General features: G+C 37.8%; 1 protein-coding gene across 2 annotated transcripts; it reads right to left on the bottom strand.

The window, feature by feature from the left end:
- Nucleotides 1–261: 261 nt before the first annotated feature.
- Nucleotides 262–19,688, bottom strand: GOLGA5 (golgin A5). 2 transcript variants are annotated; one of them, XM_069783591.1, is made up of 13 exons: nt 19,530–19,688; nt 18,105–18,720; nt 15,050–15,271; nt 13,758–13,977; nt 13,055–13,178; nt 12,001–12,204; nt 10,707–10,877; nt 9,919–10,047; nt 7,868–7,966; nt 5,995–6,220; nt 4,635–4,740; nt 3,279–3,342; nt 262–1,659 (listed from the first exon to the last, which is right to left on the bottom strand). In XM_069783591.1, exons 2-13 carry the CDS (start codon nt 18,667–18,669, stop codon nt 1,579–1,581), a joined length of 2,211 nt encoding a protein of 736 aa, XP_069639692.1. In that variant the 5' UTR covers nt 18,670–18,720; nt 19,530–19,688; the 3' UTR covers nt 262–1,578. The 2 variants fall into 2 exon arrangements, with proteins under 2 accessions (XP_069639692.1, XP_069639693.1); XM_069783592.1 differs by lacking the exon at nt 19,530–19,688 and having other exon boundaries at nt 18,105–18,265; nt 18,373–18,657.
- Between the last annotated feature and the right edge of the window lie 1,112 nt (nt 19,689–20,800).

Genomic DNA, 20,800 nt, shown 5'->3' on the forward strand with positions numbered 1-20,800 from the left:
ATTTATACCACTAAGAATGTTCCCCCCAAATTGTCACAATATACTGGAATATCCAAAGATTCAGTGGTTTAGAGGTTTTAAATGAAAAAAAAACGCATGTGTATAGAAAAAGATTGTAAAAAGGACCTTACCTAATCTCCTTCTGTAGCAATCAAACTCTTCACAAGGTTCAAAAGTGCCTTTAATATCAGAATTGAAAAGAAAACAGGCAACAGGAATTAGGCAAAGTGAAGCAAATGTGACAGAGGGCAGGGACACAGCTTACAGAAAATGCTCTCTTTTATTACTTAGTTCATCAAAACATTTCAGTTTTCTCTGCAAGATCTGAATCAGAGCAGCAATACAGTCATTCGTCTACTGTAACATTTCCACAGGAGTTAGCATGACAGACTTCATGCACAGGACCTAATGCTTAGTGTGTTCAAGTCACATGAAAACTGAACCATATTCTGAAGAGCAGGAGTGACAAACTGCTTGTAGTCATCTTTTCATTACTCAGCTTTGAGCACCACTCAAGAAAACAAGAAATTTCTTAGGGAAAGAAAGTCACCTTGTATTATTATGTACCGAGAATTTATAATTACAGAATGCCACGGTCTAACAATAGAACTATTACAGTAGGTTTGGTATTATGGGGTTTACAATAAATATTTGATGAGGTTTGTTTATTAGTATATTTGGTAAGTGTTTAGACATGAGAAATCTTTGATGTTTTGATAGATTTTGTATAGAAATAGTTTTAATTAAGTACCCAAAGCTTTAGAAAATAAGTATTTTGATGAATATAAGATCTGATTAAGACACATAGTAATGAGAGGTATAAGAAAATGCAGTTAAAATATATAAATTTCAAGTGCAAAAGGAAACACCATTATTTCTAAAGAGTTTGAACCTTCTTTCTCAAAACCACCTCTCTGTAATAAAGCTAAAATACCAGCCCTTAAACAGGCAGTGCCACTATTCAGCTGATAGGGAAGATACTTCTATTGTACTAGAAATACAAAGCTAAGAAGAATGCATAATATTTTATTTTTAAACTTATTTACAAAAAGATATTGCACCAATCCATTGTCCTTTTTTCAGTTTAACATGTTAAGGAAAAGCCTATTATTTACAAATTTTAAAACAGAAGTGCAAAAGCAGACTGAAAGAAACCAGAAAGAATAAAGTTTATTTAAATTGCTAAGTACAGTTTATTACCTGACCATAGTCCACATCCAGTATGATCTAAAATAGTTTGCATCATATATATCTGTAATTTCAGAAATCCTTGCATTTCTGTGTAGGTGCAACCCTTATCTTTCACATTAACCACCAGAAGGTCTATGTAAAATGTAAAGGCTAACCATAGCTTAACTTATTAGCTTTATTTCTCCAGGAAGGTGACACTCCTTTAGGTAAATTGAAAAAGCTACACAGTATTATACACGTATTTGAAAAGTAGTGATAAATCAGGCATGATGGTTTTCGTTCTTCCTAAAAACCATGAAGAAAAGTTTGCTGATATTTCAGGACTCATTATTCTAAAGTCACTGCCAGTCTGAATTACATTAGCACAGCATATGGTCCTGTCTCAGTCTATCTGCCACTGGGACTGTCATGATGCATTTCTGGGGTGTAGGTAAGCAGAACAATCATGACCCAGAGATGAAGCAACGCCTGAGAAAAGAAAAGAAAGAATTAACTTATCAGCACTGACAATCATCGTTCACAGCAGTAAATATGAGAGCTCTCAATGACAGCTAATAAAACCTAGTTTTGAGAAATATTTTGATTAAATATTTTTCATATTATTCAGATACTCCTAAAAAAAAGAATTATTTGCACAATGAAATGCCTAGTCAGATTCTGCAGAAACCATTTGCAGAAAACTAAAGATTTTACACAAACAGCAAAACTAAAGCAGCCTGGTTTCCTACAGATTTATGTCCTCTGGCTTCTCTTTCCCCCCATGCCCCAGTAACTCCAGCTGTTCTCCCTGATATTGAGCCCCCAGCCAGTACATTATGTGATCTGCCGTGAATGACTGGTAAGCCACTACTCCTGCGCCAACTAGCTGATACCAGACTGCGTAAAAACAGCTGAGTTCTGCTTTCCTTACCACAGGCTCTGATTTGAGGCATTTCTATGAACTTTTTAGAAATGTTAATTCTCATTCAAATTTGGCTGAAACTATCCAATTAGAATAGAAGTTGCTGGGGGCACAACAAGGGAGATAACTGACAGAATACATAAGCCACATTTCCTTTAAAAAAAAAAAAAAATCAAGTTACAATAGTCATACTCAAGGTTCAAGCTGAAAAAGGGTAACTGCCACTGACTGCCCAATATACAGCTCCTATTCAACCATCATTCAGTTTCACTTCAGATAGCAGCTTAGGTGGTAGAAGTCTTCAGTGTTTGGTACAAAGCATTTTATTCATATATTGATAAGTCTAAGTGATGAACAGGAAGAGACAGAGGTTAGGAATTAAACAGCCCTGTTCTTTCCAGTACTTAATAGGCTGGAAGAAACAATTGGAGGGGGAAACTGTCATTTCCTTTATTCATGTGTGTCTGTCTGCTTTATATCCTGAAACAGTGACAGCTGTTCTCAGAAACTCTGTCCAGAAGAATCACTATGCCTTCCTAAGCAACATTTTTTTTTTTTTCATTTCAAAGACTCAAAGGCTCAACTAGTGGAATATTTTCAAGCAGGGTAGACTGCACACCTACCTTACCACAGGTCACTTAAACTGACAGACATCTGCCCTCCAGTGGAAAACGAAGGAATCTAAATTTTATCAATTGCAAGTCTGACAATCTCACCTGGTATGGATGAGCAACTTTCTACTACCTGTTTAAGTCTACTTTTTCAGCTGCTAGAGAAGTGTGATTATTAGTCACTGAACAAAAAGTGCCAAATATGAAAAAGCTGTAACAAATGTCATTTTCCTAAAAGCAGTGTACGCAGGTGTGGTGGGTTAACCTTGGCAACAGGTCACTATTACTCTGTATTTTAGTACTAAAAGGCTACTTTCAGAGTCTTTTAAATGGTAGTTACATAAACCTCTCTAAGACTGCTATACTAAGAATTCCTGGGAAAAACTGAAAACTGCCAAGCAACATGACTCCAAAATGCTGTTATGTAAGTACTATTTAGCCTGCTTTACAAAAAAATACATTGAGTCGTAAATTATATAGCCTTTTGAACATCAAACATCTTGCAATTTAAGAAGTATTATATAAACTGGCTATAGAAATCTTGCATTAAACTTCTTTAAAGAAAGCTTACTCACCATGTAAATGATTACAAAGACTCTTGCTATGGGATACCGCCTTAGAAAGATTCCCAGACGAATGCTACACAAGTATAAGATAAAACCAAAATGCACAAATTATCACTGAGCAATGAATTCTTGTTCCTCTCATTCCAGTCACCACAAACTCATAAACATCAGCTGATGTTATACACATGGCTGTTTCCAACTTGAATTTTACTTCATGTATTCCAAACATTAAATGGAGGGAGAAAATTCAGAATGCAGACCATAAAACATTCTCCTAAGTTTTTCTGTTAAATGCTAGGCTCGGAGTTTGTGAAAAAGAGCTAAGACTCAAGAGTTGTACAGGTATTTTAAAACTCACAAATATGCTATATATTTGTCAAATTTTGTTACTTGAAGAGCTTTCATGAATCTTTCAAACAGATTTAAGTAACTAAAACCTTGGATTCCTTTGAAAAAACTGATAGATTGCTACCATTCTTGTATTTCATTAAATGAAAACCACAGTTTTTCCAAGTTTACTGCTACAAAGCATACTGCATTAGATGTGCACTCAGTAACTCAGTTAAAAAAAAACCATGCACATACTGAAGTGAGTATGATACTGCCAAATGAAGTTCAGTATTAAAACATCACAAATAACAGGTCCCAATCATGGAAATCCTGATATTCTTCACAATGTAATTAAAGTACCATGGAAGCACAAAGGACTTTCTATCAGGGTATCTTGCTTTCAAAGGATTAAAAAGTATTACCTAATTTTGTTTTCAATTGGTATTTGATTTGAGTTTTGGAGCAGACCTTTGTTGTCAATATTGGCAATTAACCTAACTGCTCAGAAAATGGATCAAAGCAAAGTCCTTTGCTGGATCCAGAATGATTTTTGTTTACTAATTTCTCAAATAGATTATCTCGCAAGATAAAACAGCTGCACTGGGTCAGAACCCAGAATCTTGTCTTCATCAGGATGCCTAAACAAGAGTAAAAGAATACATATGACACTCCCCCACTAATACACTCTTACAGTGTTTATCACAGACACAGCGAAAACCTCTGGAAGTGAAAAAAGTAGAAGATGGTAATGAAAAAGTTAGGGAGTTTTGTACATAGTTTAGTGATTCTCTTGTATCAAAATCTACAAGAGCATTGTTTAAACAATTGACTGTAATTTGCAAAAGCCCAAGGATGTTAATATCACAGGAAAGCACAAGTGAACTAGGTCAATATTTAGTAATTTACACTGTACTTTAGCTTCATTATTTTTTACTTTTACCTTCATAAAAGCAATTCAAAACAGAAGGTATGCCACTTGAAAACTGCAAATGGATTCCAGCAATTACAAAATGTATTCCCTGAGGACACTCTTACCTAAACTGATCTATAGTACTGGCAGCTTTGCGAACTCTCCCATACATTCCTGCCATGTTAGTATCCAGGTCGCTAAACAGGACAGCAACATTACGCATACGAGCACCTATTTGAAGGGAAAAAGGCAAAAAGTCTCATTAGTCTAAAACCAGCTAAGCTGTTACATAAGTGAGACAAATCGATAGTGTACAAAGATATATAAAAATAATATAAAAATAGTGATGAATCTGATTTGTTAGTGCTGTTTTGCTGAGGGCAGAGGAGTGTGTTTTGAGGGCAGTATTCTTGATAAACTTATAATCAGGTCAAATGCTTCTTCAACTTAGTGTATTTTTAAAAGTTATTTTAGTTCACTAGATGGACATCTTGATATTCAATTCTCTCATGTAATAATAATTCTGTTATTAGGTGTATAAAATGATGGGTTTGATACTGTCACTGTTTCTCCATTTACTTTTATTTCTCATACAGTAAAACTTAGACAACATTTCTGATACTAACTTGTATATTCCAAAAATTTCTACTTTATTTACATTTTTACTATGTATCAACTTTATTAAAATAAAGATTCTCAGATGTTACCTTTGTGCAACTAAACTTAAGCTTACTGAGGTTACTTAAAAACAAGTCAAAAGGAAATACATTTCAAATTTACTAGTTCTGCCTTATTTCTTTAGAAGTCTTTCATAAGCAGAGAAACAAAAGCCTGGATTGTCATTTTACACCTCTTACTAATTGTCCATTGCTTTTAAAGTTACTTACCATATATACAAAACTACAAACTTTGAATTTGAAAAGTTAACATCTCAAAACCACGGATCAACTGCTGAGATTCTCCTAGAGATACAGGATGATTGCTACACAGTACAGACAAACCAACCTCTGCAGAACCACCATATTTTAAGCTGCTTTTCAAGAAAAACAGAAAGCCAGGAGGAAATTGATTTCAACCAGAATTCAGAACAACTCTCAAAAGGAAGTATCCCATTCTTGCTCACCTCCCAAACCCTTTTTACAAGGGAAGACTTACATCCTGCTTCTGACAATCAGTTTAAACACCAAGACAGATTTATTTGCACCTGTGACAGGATTTGTAAATATGATTGTTCCAATAGTATTGAGAATTAATGATTAAATTCGCTTTATTAAGTTTATTTAAAGTCATTTACACATGAAAAGGAGCGTCTACTTATCTATTTTTTATGATACTGGTTGCTATTGACAAGGTCTCTGGCATGTGTATTTTCAGCGGGTTTTTTTTTTCCTTATAAACTCAGACTTTCAGAGAAAGGCATCAGGAAATATAAAAGCCTGAACTGCAGAAAGGACAGAGTTTTAAGTATTATATTTCCTTATTTACCTTCAGCACCGTCAATGCCTGCCATATTAATGGAAGGTCCATTAGTATTAGCGCCTTGGATAGCCTTCACCTGTTGCTCAAGTCTTTCCAGTTGATAGACAAGTGAGTTTTTCTCTGTGCTCAGGCTCTCTAACATGGTTTGCTTCTGAATCAGTGTTTCTGTCAGCTGATGAAGCCGATTTTCTAATTCTGTCTGACTACTACTACTCAGAGCCTTGTTCGTAAGCTAAAAAACAAAGCAAAGAAAAAAACCAGAATAAGTTCAAAGTCCAACCAACTGATGCATTACAAAACTCTAAAAATCCGAACCCTCCAAGTTACCCCACTGCAGAATTTTTATGGAATAATACAATCAAAACGATCACCAATGACCACAATAAGGAAGACACTTAATTTCGACAGTTGCTAAAACAAGATTTTACATGACACAAGAAACTCTATGTAAAAACATATTCCTATGTTTTCCACCTCTAATCACATGAACATTTCTGTACAATCATAACTGATCACAAAAATCAATGCTATGCCTCAGAGCTGAGTTTAAATGGTAGGCATGACAATAGCAAGATAATCCAGTCTGGCTATCATACTTGCAACTTCACAAAACAAGTGTGTACGTAAAACGTTTTCAAGCGAGGAAGGAAAAACTCAGTACAAATGGGGAGCAGCTGATGCCATTCTACAGGAAAGCTTGAATGAAAATGTTGAAAATGCAGGATACGCTGCAGAAGAATTGAGGAGCACTGAGGCAGAAAACATGATTGTACTAGCAAATAGAAACTGCAAGGACAGCAAATGAAGACATGGGACATGTAATTTAATTTGCAGAAAATATTTAAAGCAAATGGGAATCTCCAAGTTAGCCATATATGCAATAGCTCGTCAATTCATTACAGTCTTGGACCTCAGCCACTTGTAGCATCATACGAAGATGTAGCTTCAATGATGAAAAAAACAGAATCAGCAGGAACCAGAGGCAGTGAAATATCAAAAATACAAATTAGATGCAATGCACCAGGGCAGGTACAGGTAGTCCTGAAGCCAGTATTACCAGAAGAATCATCTGCCAACAGGTTTGAGAAATTTCTATCACAACACAACAATTTCCAAATCCTCTAACACTATAACCGTACAGCTGACCATACTTGACTCTAGACTATCAATTTCTCTACATATAGGCTACTTTTCATCATGCTAAGATAATTTACTTAAAACGAGGCCTGTGCCTTCATGCTGCCCAAGGAGACTGTGGGGGCTGACAAGTATCAGAAGGTTCCAAAAGGGATTAGGTTGATTCAAGGAAAATAGGTCTATAAACATACTGGTGGAACCAGTTAGTAGGGAGTTAAAACACTAACATCCTTAATTCAACTGCTGCTGCTGAGTGAGTACAAGGGAGTTAAGAAAGCAGCCAGGCTCACATGCTGGCCCCATTGCCATTGTCCAAGATAGAACTGTGGGCTTGATGAATTGCTGGGTCTGTAGGATGTTACTTATGTTCTTACACCCAGTTAAAAGGATCTTCGCAGAAATCATGATGACCTAATCAAGTGCCAGTGACTTTTTCTAGTTTTCAAAAAGAAGAGTGTTGATCCAGCACCACCCCATCAAGTCTAGCTGGGACACAGGTCGATTTTCCCCCCTGCCCTGAAGACAAAAGCGCAATCAATTATAAATCAGGCTATTTAGTACTTCACGGTTCCCTTCCCGTATGCCCTCCGCACAAAACTCTACTCTGTATTGAAAGCAAGTACACTGTGACTCATTAGTAGAGCCTTTATATTTCTTTTGTACAGTTTAATCAAATTAGTATTTCTCATCACTGTTTTCATAATTGAAGGTGATAAAGTTATTTTCTATACACACACAGTACCTGATTTCTGAGCTTCTGAATCTCCTCCTCTCTGTCTTTTATTCTGCTTTGCAAAGTATTCTTTGTTCGATATAATTCTTCTTCAGTATAATGGAGTTCCTATAAAATGTATCACAATCACAAATAAAATATTTTATACATATATGTATTCTGAGAGACATTCTCTTATCTAGAGTTTCACAGCAGAACACAAGAAGGTAATATGATGCAATCAAATATAAACTGAAATTTAATCTTAGTTAAGTGTTTGGCTACAATGGGGAAGAAAAAAAAAGCAAGCTGAATATGAAGACACAACCTACAAGACTTATCAAATTCTTTTGTGGAGACTAAGGTAATATAAATATTAATCTAGAATAGTTTATTAAGAGTCACACAGTTTCATTGGGATCATGATTTATCTTCCTTATACTCTCACTGTTTATTATATTGCTATCTTGAATCGTGTCAATAATGTAACTTAAACAATTAGGAAATATTGAGGGCGGGGGGGCGGGGAGCAGAATCTGTATTCCTAAAATAAACCTATCAGTACAAGATACCATTTTTTAAAAGTGTTTAAAAACTCTTGGCATATCTATCTATAATTCTGTATGACGCAGGTCTTCCTTTAAAGCTTAGGATAAATTAACATAAGAGGTGAAAGGGGAAAGAATATTAGTAAGGGACAACTTAGTGAACAGCAAATATAACCATAAGTTTTGTCACTCCCATGATTTAGCAGCTACTTTAACTCAGACATAAAGACTTGTCATGCTTATCTTTTAAATTAAGACAGTCTTCAAATCACTGTATCACTTCAGCTGTCAGCCACCACAGAAAACAGATAATCCTATTCTCCCTTCAAATCATCAGATGTACAAGACAACACCTCTACTTATTTTCCCTCTTCAGTCTCAGAAACCTTATGGCAATAAAGGAATTCGCAGATAGAAGAGACTGTAATTGTAGTAAGTATTAATACACACAATTACTTTAAAATCATATGTAAATATGTATCATCAAAAGGAATATTTCAGTTTCTGTAATAACTGATAATGCCTTGTTTTTAAATTCACCTCACTTTTTCTATATGTAGTATTGACTTAAAATATACCCCTCAGAATGGCAGAAGTAACAAAATACAATCTACCATCTGCTTTGATATAATAAACATCAGCTATCCATCAAGAGCAGACCTCGACTTCTGCCTTTTAATTAGTTCAAGCTGCTAGCATCTCATTAAAATGTAATTTCTAGAAGGACAGATAATCCTAAAAGATAAATTGTTCCTAGCAGATACAGGTACCCTTCTGCTTTCCTCATTATTAATTCTCTTTACATGAACTTTTTCTTACAGAGAAATTTTTTAATAGGGTGCGAAGCATTTGTCTGATTTCTACTGAATAATAAGTTTGTTCACATGAAATATGAGTTTGCCTTTTTTTCCCTATTTTCAGGGCAGAACTGCTTAAATCAAGGGGGAGTTTGCTTAAAAAGATGACACAAACTGACAAAATTCATTAATATAATTTTATCAGCAGTTTGTCTTTTAGAGAAGTTGGGAAGTAACAACATTTAGATTCAGAACTGAGTAACAAGTGGATTAAAAAAATCTATTAATTGGTACTAAAAAACCATTGTCTTATGAGCTAAATCTTATGTAGTAATTGGGCACAGGAAGTTGCACAGTAACCATTTTTAGTATTTTATGTTCTTGATATAAGTAACTGTTACAAATGTTACTATATCCCTGTTGTTTGTTTGTTTCCCTGCTGAATAAAATTTAAGATCATGATTAATTTTGTGCACTCCCTAGGGTCAAGTTCTTTAATATATCAGCGAGATCTCTGTTTCTCAGGAGTTTCCAGAAGGCCCTGTCCATTGCTTAGTACCAGCTGCACTTCATTTGGCCTACTGACATTCATTAAGCTTTTGGGGATTTCTTTGAAATAGCAGACAAAATATAACCCAAATACTGTATAAGCTACTCTCTTATTAAGCCAAACGCTGTACTAATGACACCACACAAGGCCTAAAATAAGTTCTATCAGCTTTCAAGGATTCTTTACCTGTTTTTGTCGTTCTAGTTCAGCTTCTGCCTCTTGCCTGGCCATTTTATGTGCTGCTATCTGCTCTTGTAGGTCTTGAAGCTGCTCTCTCACCGACTCAGCTTCACTTACCTGCTGAGTCTCCATATCCTGAAGTGTACAGAAATGTTACTGTTTCACTAACATTCAAACAATACTGTAATCTGTCATACGTAACAGCAAAAAAAAGTTGTATCTGCAATATTGCTTCAAAGGAAAAATGAAGGTGAGGGTGTATTGAATAAATGACATTTGGTCATTTTATACAGAATATTTTTACTAATACAGTAATAAAATAAATGCATTTTGGGAACATGAAAAGCCTCCACTTTTTCCTTTCTACTCTCTACAGGCTAAAACTCTGTAGAGTAGGCTTGCGTGCAACTGCTGGGTTGAGCCAATTATGCCAGCAAACGACTCTGATTACAGTTGCTTCAAGGACTAGTAGCCCTTGCAGAAAAGGATATAGGTGATCTCTACAGACATCACCACGCTTGTTTGGAAAGAAATGCTTCACTCAAAAGGAGCACACAGTAGTGCAGGAAGAGAGAAGCGGTATCTATAGTATTCCTCCCACCATGACCTGAAGTGGTGAGAGAGAACATGGAAAGAAATTGGATATCATAAGCACTCGTCTCACCTTGAGCAAAAGTTGGCTTATTTTAATGCTAGGTCAAATAAACACTAGAAGCAACAGCCCTAAACTCTACAAGAAAACAGTCCTTTGTGCATGGGTAACTACAAATACATGTGTACATAATCATAGCTACCTGCAGCTCTGTTCTCATCTGTTGTATTTGCCCCATTAGTTTTTGTATTTCTTCTCTCTGAGTGTCTCGCTCATGTCTCAGTTCTTCTAGTTCCATTGTGCTTGCAGTATTGCTATCCAAGCCTTCAATACCAGAGCCTTCTTTTAAGCTGTTTATCAACTTTTCTTTAGACTGAAATAATAGATCAATATATTATTTATAGCAGTATTTAACAAGTCCTCAACTAGAATATGCCAAAACGACTTTGCTCTAAAATTCAAATGTAGATGTACAGTAGAACTGCTTTATCTGTTCTTTTACCCAAGTTAATAATGACCCTACACATTGTAAAATGAAAATGCTTCCCTACTCATAATTTCTGACTTCCTGTATGCCATGAAACTGGATTTACTGAAAGCCTGGGTTATCTGAGGAAGAGTACAGCTTTTCTCTTTAGAAGTGCCTGGAATGTTAAATATGTCATGGATAACAATTTTGGCTTTCCAGCTACCATAAGAGAGCAGACAGACACTAAAGACAAAACTGACCCCCTTTCAGTCCATCCCTTCTCCTGCCAACAAAGCCAAACAAGAACCAAATACAGCAATAACTCTTCTGGGAAAGAGGATGAACCACTTTAATTCAGAGTCAGCCTAATGTTAGCTCGACATCAACTTCTGATCTCATGCTTTTTCTTATTTATCAAGACTATTTAAAACCTGTCCTTGGATATCAGACTAAATTAATTATTCTAAACAGAGACCTTCAACATTTTGCTAACTTTGATAAACAAGACTCAAACTGACCACATTTGGACTTGGTATCTTTGACACCTTAAGTAGTATAGAACTCTGCACAAAATACCTGATTTTGCCATTGTTCGTGTAATGTTGATCACATGCAACCTTTCAGAATATATTAAAAAAATATTTTCTTTGGTTTACACATAAGTATCCATTATATGCTATGCTTCAGCCTCAAGCAGAAGGGAGCAACAGCGCAACATTCTTGACTCAAGAATACTGGGTGTGGAACAAATTGTAGGTTACATCTATCTATCTACCTAAGATCAGACTCTTGGATGCAATGGTTCAGTTGGATTTTTCTTTAAGTTCAGGACCTGAACTTCCATTTCGATTATTTAATCTATAAACTTATATTTACAAAATGCAGACTGGCAGCTGTTCTGTACAGGTATCATTATAGGTATGTCCCAAAATATACTACAGGTCACATGAAAAAAACACAGATTATTTGAAGCGTAACACCTTAAAAAAGTGTACAAATCAAACAACTTCTTTACAGAAATGCTTACTTGGAGTATGCGAGTAGCTTTCTGTTTATAGTCTGTCAGTTCCTGTTTTGCAGATTCTAGGTGGTTTTTAGTTACTTTGACTTGCTGCTGAAGCTCATCAGCTCGCCTCTTTTCATCTAAATACCTTCTTTCTGCTACAGTTATCCCTTCCGCCAAGTTCTGACGTTCTGCTTCCATTTTACTTAGACGAGCCGCAAACTCACTCTATAAGCAATAAAGAAACAATACTTTGTGTTTAAACAGTCTCAACTTTAACCTAGAAAGGAAAAAAGAAAGTTTAAAAGCAACTACACATGACAACACCTCATATCTACCACCTCCAACTTAAAGATGCATTAGTGCTATGTGGAAAAAAATCCTGCTTGCTTAAGCAAGTGCTAAATAATATCAGTAAACACATGCATTTCTTTCCCTCACCAGAAATAGTGGGGGAATAACAATCTTCTTATTATTCACATTTATTTGGTAAACAAAAAGCAAGCTTTCCCCTCAAAAAATATTATCAAATGTCATCTGCCATATTTTGAGGTACTTTAAAAAAAAAAAAAAAAGGAAAGAAAGAAAAAAAGAGAGAGACTGATAAAGATTTTCAGAGATGCTATTATATGTAAGAAAGGCCAAACTAAGTGTGGAAAGCTGTCTCTAGCAATGATGTACTCCATCTTTACCACAGAAGTGATTGTCCAGCTTAGTATGTTTAAGATTACATATTAAAATTGTATAAGAATTTTTTGTGTAACAACATAGCATGGAAAATTAAATTGATTAGTGATTTAGTTTTAAAATGTGTTTTAACATTAAAGTTAGCATGAAAAAAACAGTAAAAATTGTCAGCATTAATTGTCAAAACCTTTTAATCACAAAGCTTTCAAAATAACATATAAGAAGTAAACTAGCATCACAAGGATACTTAGTGCAGCAGACAGCACATCCTTCCAAGCCCTTAGTACCCTAAACAGGAACTGAAGTCAATGGGAAGAGAGAGCAGTTGGAACCTCACAGATTTGATTTTAAAAGCACAGTCTGACACTCTTCCTTACTCCTCATGTCTAACCTGCATTTGTTTGTAACTTTCTTGTTCTCGCTTGAGTGCGGAGTCTGCATCACGCAGCCTCTCTTGCAGAGTTTGAAGGGCTTGATTTTGCAAACTGCTCCCTTCACTGTGGTCTTGTATTATCCTGAAAGAGCGATATACACATTAATTGAAAAAGAAGAAATCTACTGTGGTTTTCAGGTAGAAATATGACTACCTGGGTTTCAGACCAGCTTTGAAAATTTACCCAGTAAATTATTGAATATGGCTGGCTACAGGTGCGAGGCCTGGAGTTAATGACTCATGCATCTCCTCCCTGACCTATATTCTGGAGTATCCAATTGCCGATTCATATCCCAGCACTGAGGTAAGTCAGTAAAATCTTCATATTTGTAGATAAGCAAGTGTATTTTTCAATACAAAAACATTTTTCTTGAGATCTTCAGCTTCAGGCCTCTGATACAAACATAAATACTTTATACAAAGTGAATTTCAATAATCAGGTGACAATTGCCCCTATTTAATATTCATTTGCCCTGTTCCCACTGCCAGCTATGATACAGCAGGCTCAGAGCAAACTTTAATCCTCATATTTAAAATCTTGATACAATCCCTTTCCCCATTAGTTTATTCATTTTTATTCTTAAAGACACTAAATTATTTAACTTGAATTGTCAAACCTATTACTATTTGCAGAATTACAAAGTATGAAATTATGAAGTACCGTGATTTTTCACTCTGCAATGCTTCCAAAGCTTCTGTCCGAGAACTTAAGAGCTGATCAGCTTCTTGCAACCGTACTTTCAGCACAGCTAGCTGTGAATCCTTAGCACCAACAGCTTCTGTCAGATCATCAACTCGAGCTCGAAGTTCTCTAACCATCCTGTCACTCTTTGAATGGTCAACATTCCACTTCTCGACTCTTTCCCGGGATTTGTTCAATTCTACAAAATAAGAAGATTCTTTGTGTTTATAAAAGTAGGTATTGCAAGGTCATGTAAATGGTTAGGATGCATACATCACATTTCTTAAAGAAAGAAATTAAATACAACCAAGCTGAACTAACGCTGAAACTTTACGAGCTACCAAGAAGTAACACATGCCAGACTGGCTGTCAGAGCACAACCCATAAAATGTTGCAGGTAATCTCAAAACAGGCATTTTATTCTATGCCACACTGCAGTTGACAAATTTTACCTGGCCCACCCCTTGCAATGGCCTACTGTTAAATAGCCCTGTGCAAGCAAGCCTTTGGAAACCTCTGCATTAAAGCACCTAGTTCAACTCAATGTGACAATAAGCTCAACCTAAAAAACAGTAGAAAAATACACCAGTGTTGAAATAATGCCTGAATACTTACTGAGGCTTTTAATCAAAAATCACATATTAAGATTCAATGGAAATTATAATTCTCTGGCTCATATGGTTACTTCAAAAAATATGTGGTCCTTCAGTTGTATGCCTAACAGCAGCAGTTTGCTCTACGTTTTATCATTTTAGTGTTTTTATATTCACATTTTTTATATTTGCCATTTTATTTGGCTTTGAAAAAGCTAATGAAGTAATACAAAAATACTAAATTTTACATTTTTACTATCAGCTTCTAGGCATCAGAGATTATAGTCTACAGCCAGAAAGCAGTCAGGTTTTGAAGTATTATAAGGAATTTACTCATCTAAAAATTAAGTATCTTGCAATGGCCTTTAAAAAGCAGGAAAAATATTTTAATACTGTTAACATTTGCTAAAACCATTTTAATAAGATGTAAGTTTTGGAACTAAATTGATCACATCATTTTGATCAATGTTTGTGTTACCTTTGTAGTTGCATGAGCCTCTTAGTTTCTCCCAGCTCACTATACCGAAACCACGAATCATTTTGCTTGGTAAGTCATACATGCAAATTTAACTGAAAGATTTTATTATAAGTACAAAACACTAACATAGAAACAGCATTGTTTTCTAGTTCACTAGCATTTTAGTGATATGTTACAATTTAGTTTCCAAACCACAGTACCTTCTTGTGTTTCTTTGGACCTCTGAATTAATGAAGCCATTTCCTGATTTAAAGATTGAACTTCATTACGCAGCAGCTGATTCTCCAGGCGAAGATTGGATAGCTCATGTGATTTGAAATCATCATTAGCTGAAAGGCTAGGATTAGTTACTGCACTTAGTGATGAATCCTTCACACCATCCCCTTGTGCTCCCAGTCCAGAATCTGAACTGTCTGGAGTTTCTGTACAGAGAGATGCAAGTTAGAACTAATGTATGTATTTGTCAGTTGCCTTCACATAAATTGTAATACCATGTTCTGCATCAGTGGTTAAATGCATAATATAAAAATAAAAAAAAATAAAATCCCCATCAAAATAGCTTATATTGAAATAGAATATGGAGCTGCTTCTCCCAAGGGACTTGCACAAAATAGGACTATTATACAGTATACATGCATCATGCAGCATTTTTGTTAATCCTGCAAGACAAGACATGGAAGTCATAAAACTTCTTATTGCATTAATGTCAAACTTAGGATTTCAAAACATTAATACTTTTTTATGACTGTGCTGCCCAAAGATGTCTTCAGAAGCTGAGAGAGTAACATAAGAGATTAAATATACATAGCAACTAACTAGCGGAATTTTTAGTAGAAGTTCATTCTGGTTTTCCATTAAGATTTTGATTTTGAGGCTGTGTTCTATTTTTAAAAAAATCTGTTCAGATGACTATACTTAGTCATTTTGATACCAAACCTAGATATGTAACTCAACCACATAGCTACATTTTAGTTATCTTTAAGTAAAAAAGCATCTGAAGAATAATTTCAGTCAAAGCATCATCTAACTGATAATTCTGCAGTAATAATTCAAAATATTTCTTAAAAAAGCACTTTTACTCTGAGAAATTGAGTTGCAGTGATTTGAAGTGGAAGTGTGATCTTTCCTTTCTCTAATGAAAAAATATAAGGTAGGCATACTCTGTCAAACTGTTAAAAGCTTTCTGCCAATACAAACTGTAATTCTCTAGATTATGGAAACCAAAATACAGATTTTTATTTTTCTTTTTTTTAAAATCTTAGAACCTCAGTAAGAACAGTAAGGGAACTCCTGCCAGTAGTCTGAACAACAGTCCCTTGCACGGAAGAAGGAACCAACAGCCTTTCTCCATCATGCACGAACACACAGAGAGCATCTGGATTAATGCTGTGAAATTGATACATCCACTGTAACAGTCTTGATTCCAGCGTGCAGATAGTTGGAAGACTGGCAGCAGTATTAAGATAAAACAACATAGCATGCAATAAGCAAACAAGCAGGCAATCCAAAAATATTACTTCTGAATTTAGTACATCCCAGACGAGTAACTGCTGAAAATCCAGGGGGACAGACTGCAACTAATTTCAAGCAAGACTACGGTTTAGCTGTCACGTTATTTACTTCATCTTGCAATCACCAACCAACCTGCTCCACCTTCCTTGTTACGATTGCAACAGCCCCTATCACCCAGAGCCAAAGGAGCTGGGGCAGACTTAATTCTGAACGCCACCACACCAACAAGTAGCAGCAGTGACCATAAGATTTCTTCCACATTTTCTCAAACCCCTTTCCTATTTAAATGGTTCTAAGAATTGTCATTTCCTTCTTTTTGATTCATTTACACAGTTTCCAAATTATCAGACAATTTATCCTCATTCCTTTGTCTGGAAAACTCAACAGATTAATGAAGCTAACGAAGCAAGAAATTAGCCATTCATAGCACAGATTAGATTATATCCATGGCAATGTACAAAGTATAACGTTAATTGTTTTTGTCTACAGCTAATGTATGATAAGCTACTTCAACAGATGCTATACAGAACATTTAAATGACACAGATATATCTGTACAATCAACTTTGAAACCAGCGTGCTCAAACTCTACGTTGTAATTGTGTGCTTCCTCATTTGGCAGCTCGACAATGCAAACTCCACTCAAAAACCCTCAGAAGAAAATTCAACAGGCCACACCAAGCAAAATAAATACGTTCCTTAAGCAACAATCAGCAAGGCCATATAGCAAGGTCTAAAATATTTGAATTAGCAGTAGTAGTAAACCTTATTGAAAAGTTACAGACCCAGAAATACAAAAATATTGACATCTTTGGAAATGATCCCTTTTTACGTCTGAAACTTCTCAGCAGACCTAACATAGTAAGTAAAAACCTGGCATTTACAATGCTTTATACGCTCAAAGTACTGAACAAATAATAAAGTATTCTAACTACATTATTAAAAATAATATAACTATTTGCTTCGATTTTATAGAATAAACAACAGCAAAGTAGCACAGCAACAGCAAAGACCGAGTATAGACTGGACAGTCTGATAGAGGAAACAAGTTCCTGACACTTCCCAGCCACAATGTCCTTTGCATTAAGAATAGCCCCAACTTTTGACCATCTGGCCTGGAGGCTCTGCCAGGTGTCTGGATTTAGACTGCAGTAAATAAATAACTACTTCTGGCAAACCCAAAGGCTTTATCTATCTAGCTCTCTCAGGCCTGTAGCCCTACAACAGCTTATCCACACCCAACTTCCCACTATGCACGGCAGGCAAGTCTGACAGCTTACTTCCATGGTGGAACAGAAAAAACCTCACATCACTTCACGTGGTGCATTGGGCAACAGCCAACACCATCTACCAGCTGGTGAAAGTGACTCACTCTCCTACGTGGCAACAACAGGTAAGGGCCCCTGAGTGATCTCAGCAAATGCAGCAGCACCTGTGCTAAGTGGTGATGTATGGGGCCTGATGCAAGGTTAGGTCATAGCTCAGGGAGGTCAAGGCAAGCAGTAGAAATGAGGTAGATCAATAACACAAAAGATTTAGGTATTAATTATGCAGCTTGTCAAATTAGCAAGGTATCTAAGGTTATCCCAGTGATTAAAAAATGTTAAAGACCCTGCTGTACTCCACATATCTGACATACTACTACCACTAAATGCTTCATGAAGTGACAGTAAAACCATTACCTAGCCTTACCCTAGACATACTTGGCTTTTAAATATCTCTAGGTTCAATACTATTTAACTACCATTGCCTTGGCTCCTGATGGAATTATCTTCAGTAGTTTTTGCACTCTGTGTACTGGTAGACACAGAACTAACACTTGAAGTCCGAGAGTGATTTTGAAGAACAGGTGCCTTGCTCTTCTCTTTTTTAGAGTCCATCCTTCCATTAGGCTCTTTCTCCGAACTGTTGAGAAAATCAAATAGTAACTCATCATCAGGTGCTGACTTTTTTCTTCTCACAAAATGTGAGGCAGCTCTGGGTGTGGAAACACCTTCTACTGGAGAAGCAACCTCCGAAGATGTCCTACGTGCTGGTTTAACATTTGCTGTTCCTGCTAGGATTGTGACCTTTTGATGTTTAATATTATCAGCTGCTGAGGAGATGTAGGCTGCTTTGGAGGATGTCTGATATTTCAGTTCTCCAGTATGCTGGCACAATTCAGAATGTTCATTGGCAGAGTCCAAATTCTTATTATCATAAACTGCACTGCTTGCTGTGTCTTTTTTGCTGAGAGCTGATGCAGCTCCTTGATCAACTCTGTTGAGTAGATCCTCTGCCTTTCCGGCAAGATCAGCAAGCCAAGACATGATGGATATCTCTTGGTAAACTTTATAAAATTATAATTTCAGGACCATGTGCTGCAAAAGACACAGAACGATTACAAATCAGATTGGTGTTGATAAGGCAAGATGTATGGGTTACCTAAACAACTGTTGTGTTAACCTATTAGTGCTGTAATTATTTGAATACTTTTCTCCTACCCACTTGGTACTTCACTGTTTTGGTAACTGATGGAAATTAACCAAACCTGTCTCTGAGGAAAACAGACAAAACCAAGGCTTAGCTATCAGACCACCATATCTGTTTCTGGCATCAGCACCTGCTACAGAGCATCCAGCCTGGCAGCCAATCTGCAACAATACTAGAAAATAAAGTCTACTTACACCTGACAAAACCAAACTCAGCTGGAGGAGGAAAAAGTGGCCAGATGCTTATTACAGGAACAGATAACAAAGCCTTAGACGTTTAGCCTGCAGATTCGTAATCTGGGTCAGACAGAGGACCTTCTCCCCAACAAACTTGGCAGCCTGCTGTCCCTTCAGTGACACCGACACGAGGGACAGGGGCACGCCTTCACTTGCACCAAGGGCCTGCGAGACTACACAGGCGACGTGTGCCTCTATCCCAGCTCCCGGGAGGGGCTCCTTCACCCCAGGGCAGGCTTGTGGAGGGTCCCTTGGCCGAGCACACCCACAGCGGGAAGGGGGAAGCGTAGAGGCAGGCGAGGCCGGGCGGGAGGGCGATGCTCAGGGTGGCCGCTGCCCGCCCACCCACCCCCCTCCCTCCCCGACCACCCTCAGCACGGCTGCCTGCCCCCGGCCCACCCCCCCGCCCCTACCCGGCGGCCCTCAGGAGCGGCGGAGGCCTCAGCACAGCCCGGCCTCACCTCCTCCCAGCAGCGGGAGACCCCCGGCCCAAGGGGAGTCGTGAGAGGGGGAAGGGGAGACGCAAGGGGGCGACGGTCACTGCTAGGCCCCGGGCCGGGCTCGGCGGCGCAACCCCATCTTCCGGCAGACGTGGACACCTTCCGGGACGCGGCGCGCAGGCGCAGGAAGCGCCGGGAGAGGCGTGAGGTGGCACGGCGCGTCAAGCCCCGCCCCTCCCACCGGGCAGGGCCGTACGGCCACGCCCCCCGCCCCGGTGGGAGGGGCGGGGCAGAGGCGGGAAGAGGGCGCCGTGCCCCTCCCTCCCGGTAACGGCCCTCCCCTGAGGGGAAAGGAGCCCGGTGCTCACGTTTTCTTCACTTCTGCCTTGTGATGGCAGGAGGAGCTCCAGCCCCACAGAGAGAAGGGTCAAGGAAGGTCTTCGCCGTGGCTGTTAAAAACAGCCAAGGGTGATCTTGCCTTTCCTGACCCGGGGTTTAAGGATGGTGGTTTATAAGTGGCTGCTCGACCTGACAGAAACTGTCTAGCTGCCTCTGCCCAGAAATGGCGGGTGACCTCTTTGGGGTGCCCCTGGCCTGCTCCAGGCCTGGGAAGCCTTTCTCCTTGTCTCTGACCCCCAGGTCAGGATGTCAGAGCATCGTACAGGCCCACTGGAAAAAACTGCTTTGGCCTTGATACTGCAAATAAATTGTAGGAATTTCAACCAGAAGAAACTACGTGGGGCATTTATGTTCTGTTCTCCACAACTTGGGGGAGATGTGAAGGGAATGACCTGATCTTCAAGGGCAACTGTAAGATACCAAAGAACGTGGGACCCCCCAGATACAACACCCACCCGCCCCACACACAACAAGTACAAATAACTAAATGTGTCCATTTAACCACCCGGATTCACGAAACTTTTATCAGCAGCTTTAATGTCCAGGCTCACCCTTAACCCTGTTGCAACAATCCTTCCTATATGTTTGCCCTGTATGATAACACTAATATCACCTTGTTTCTGCTGGCAATACTTGAAAGGTGCTGTGCAAGCAAAGGTGACTCTTACTTGGGTAAATATGCTGAGGTTGTCTTAACTTTTCTTTCAGATTAAGTTCACATAAAGTGTCATGGCTAAGCTTAGAAGAGACATTAGTTGAGGTTAACACAAGGGCTTCCCACATCCTTAGGGACTCCTTTATAAGAGAGTATCCTGGGACTAGTAAAGAGATCATCTAAGCTCTAAAGCCCCGATTTCAAGTGGCCCATTTCCTTTTTCAAAGCCCCATGATTT

This window comes from Haliaeetus albicilla, chromosome 5 (assembly GCF_947461875.1).
Source record: "Haliaeetus albicilla chromosome 5, bHalAlb1.1, whole genome shotgun sequence".
NCBI classification, from domain to species: Eukaryota; Metazoa; Chordata; class Aves; order Accipitriformes; family Accipitridae; genus Haliaeetus; species Haliaeetus albicilla.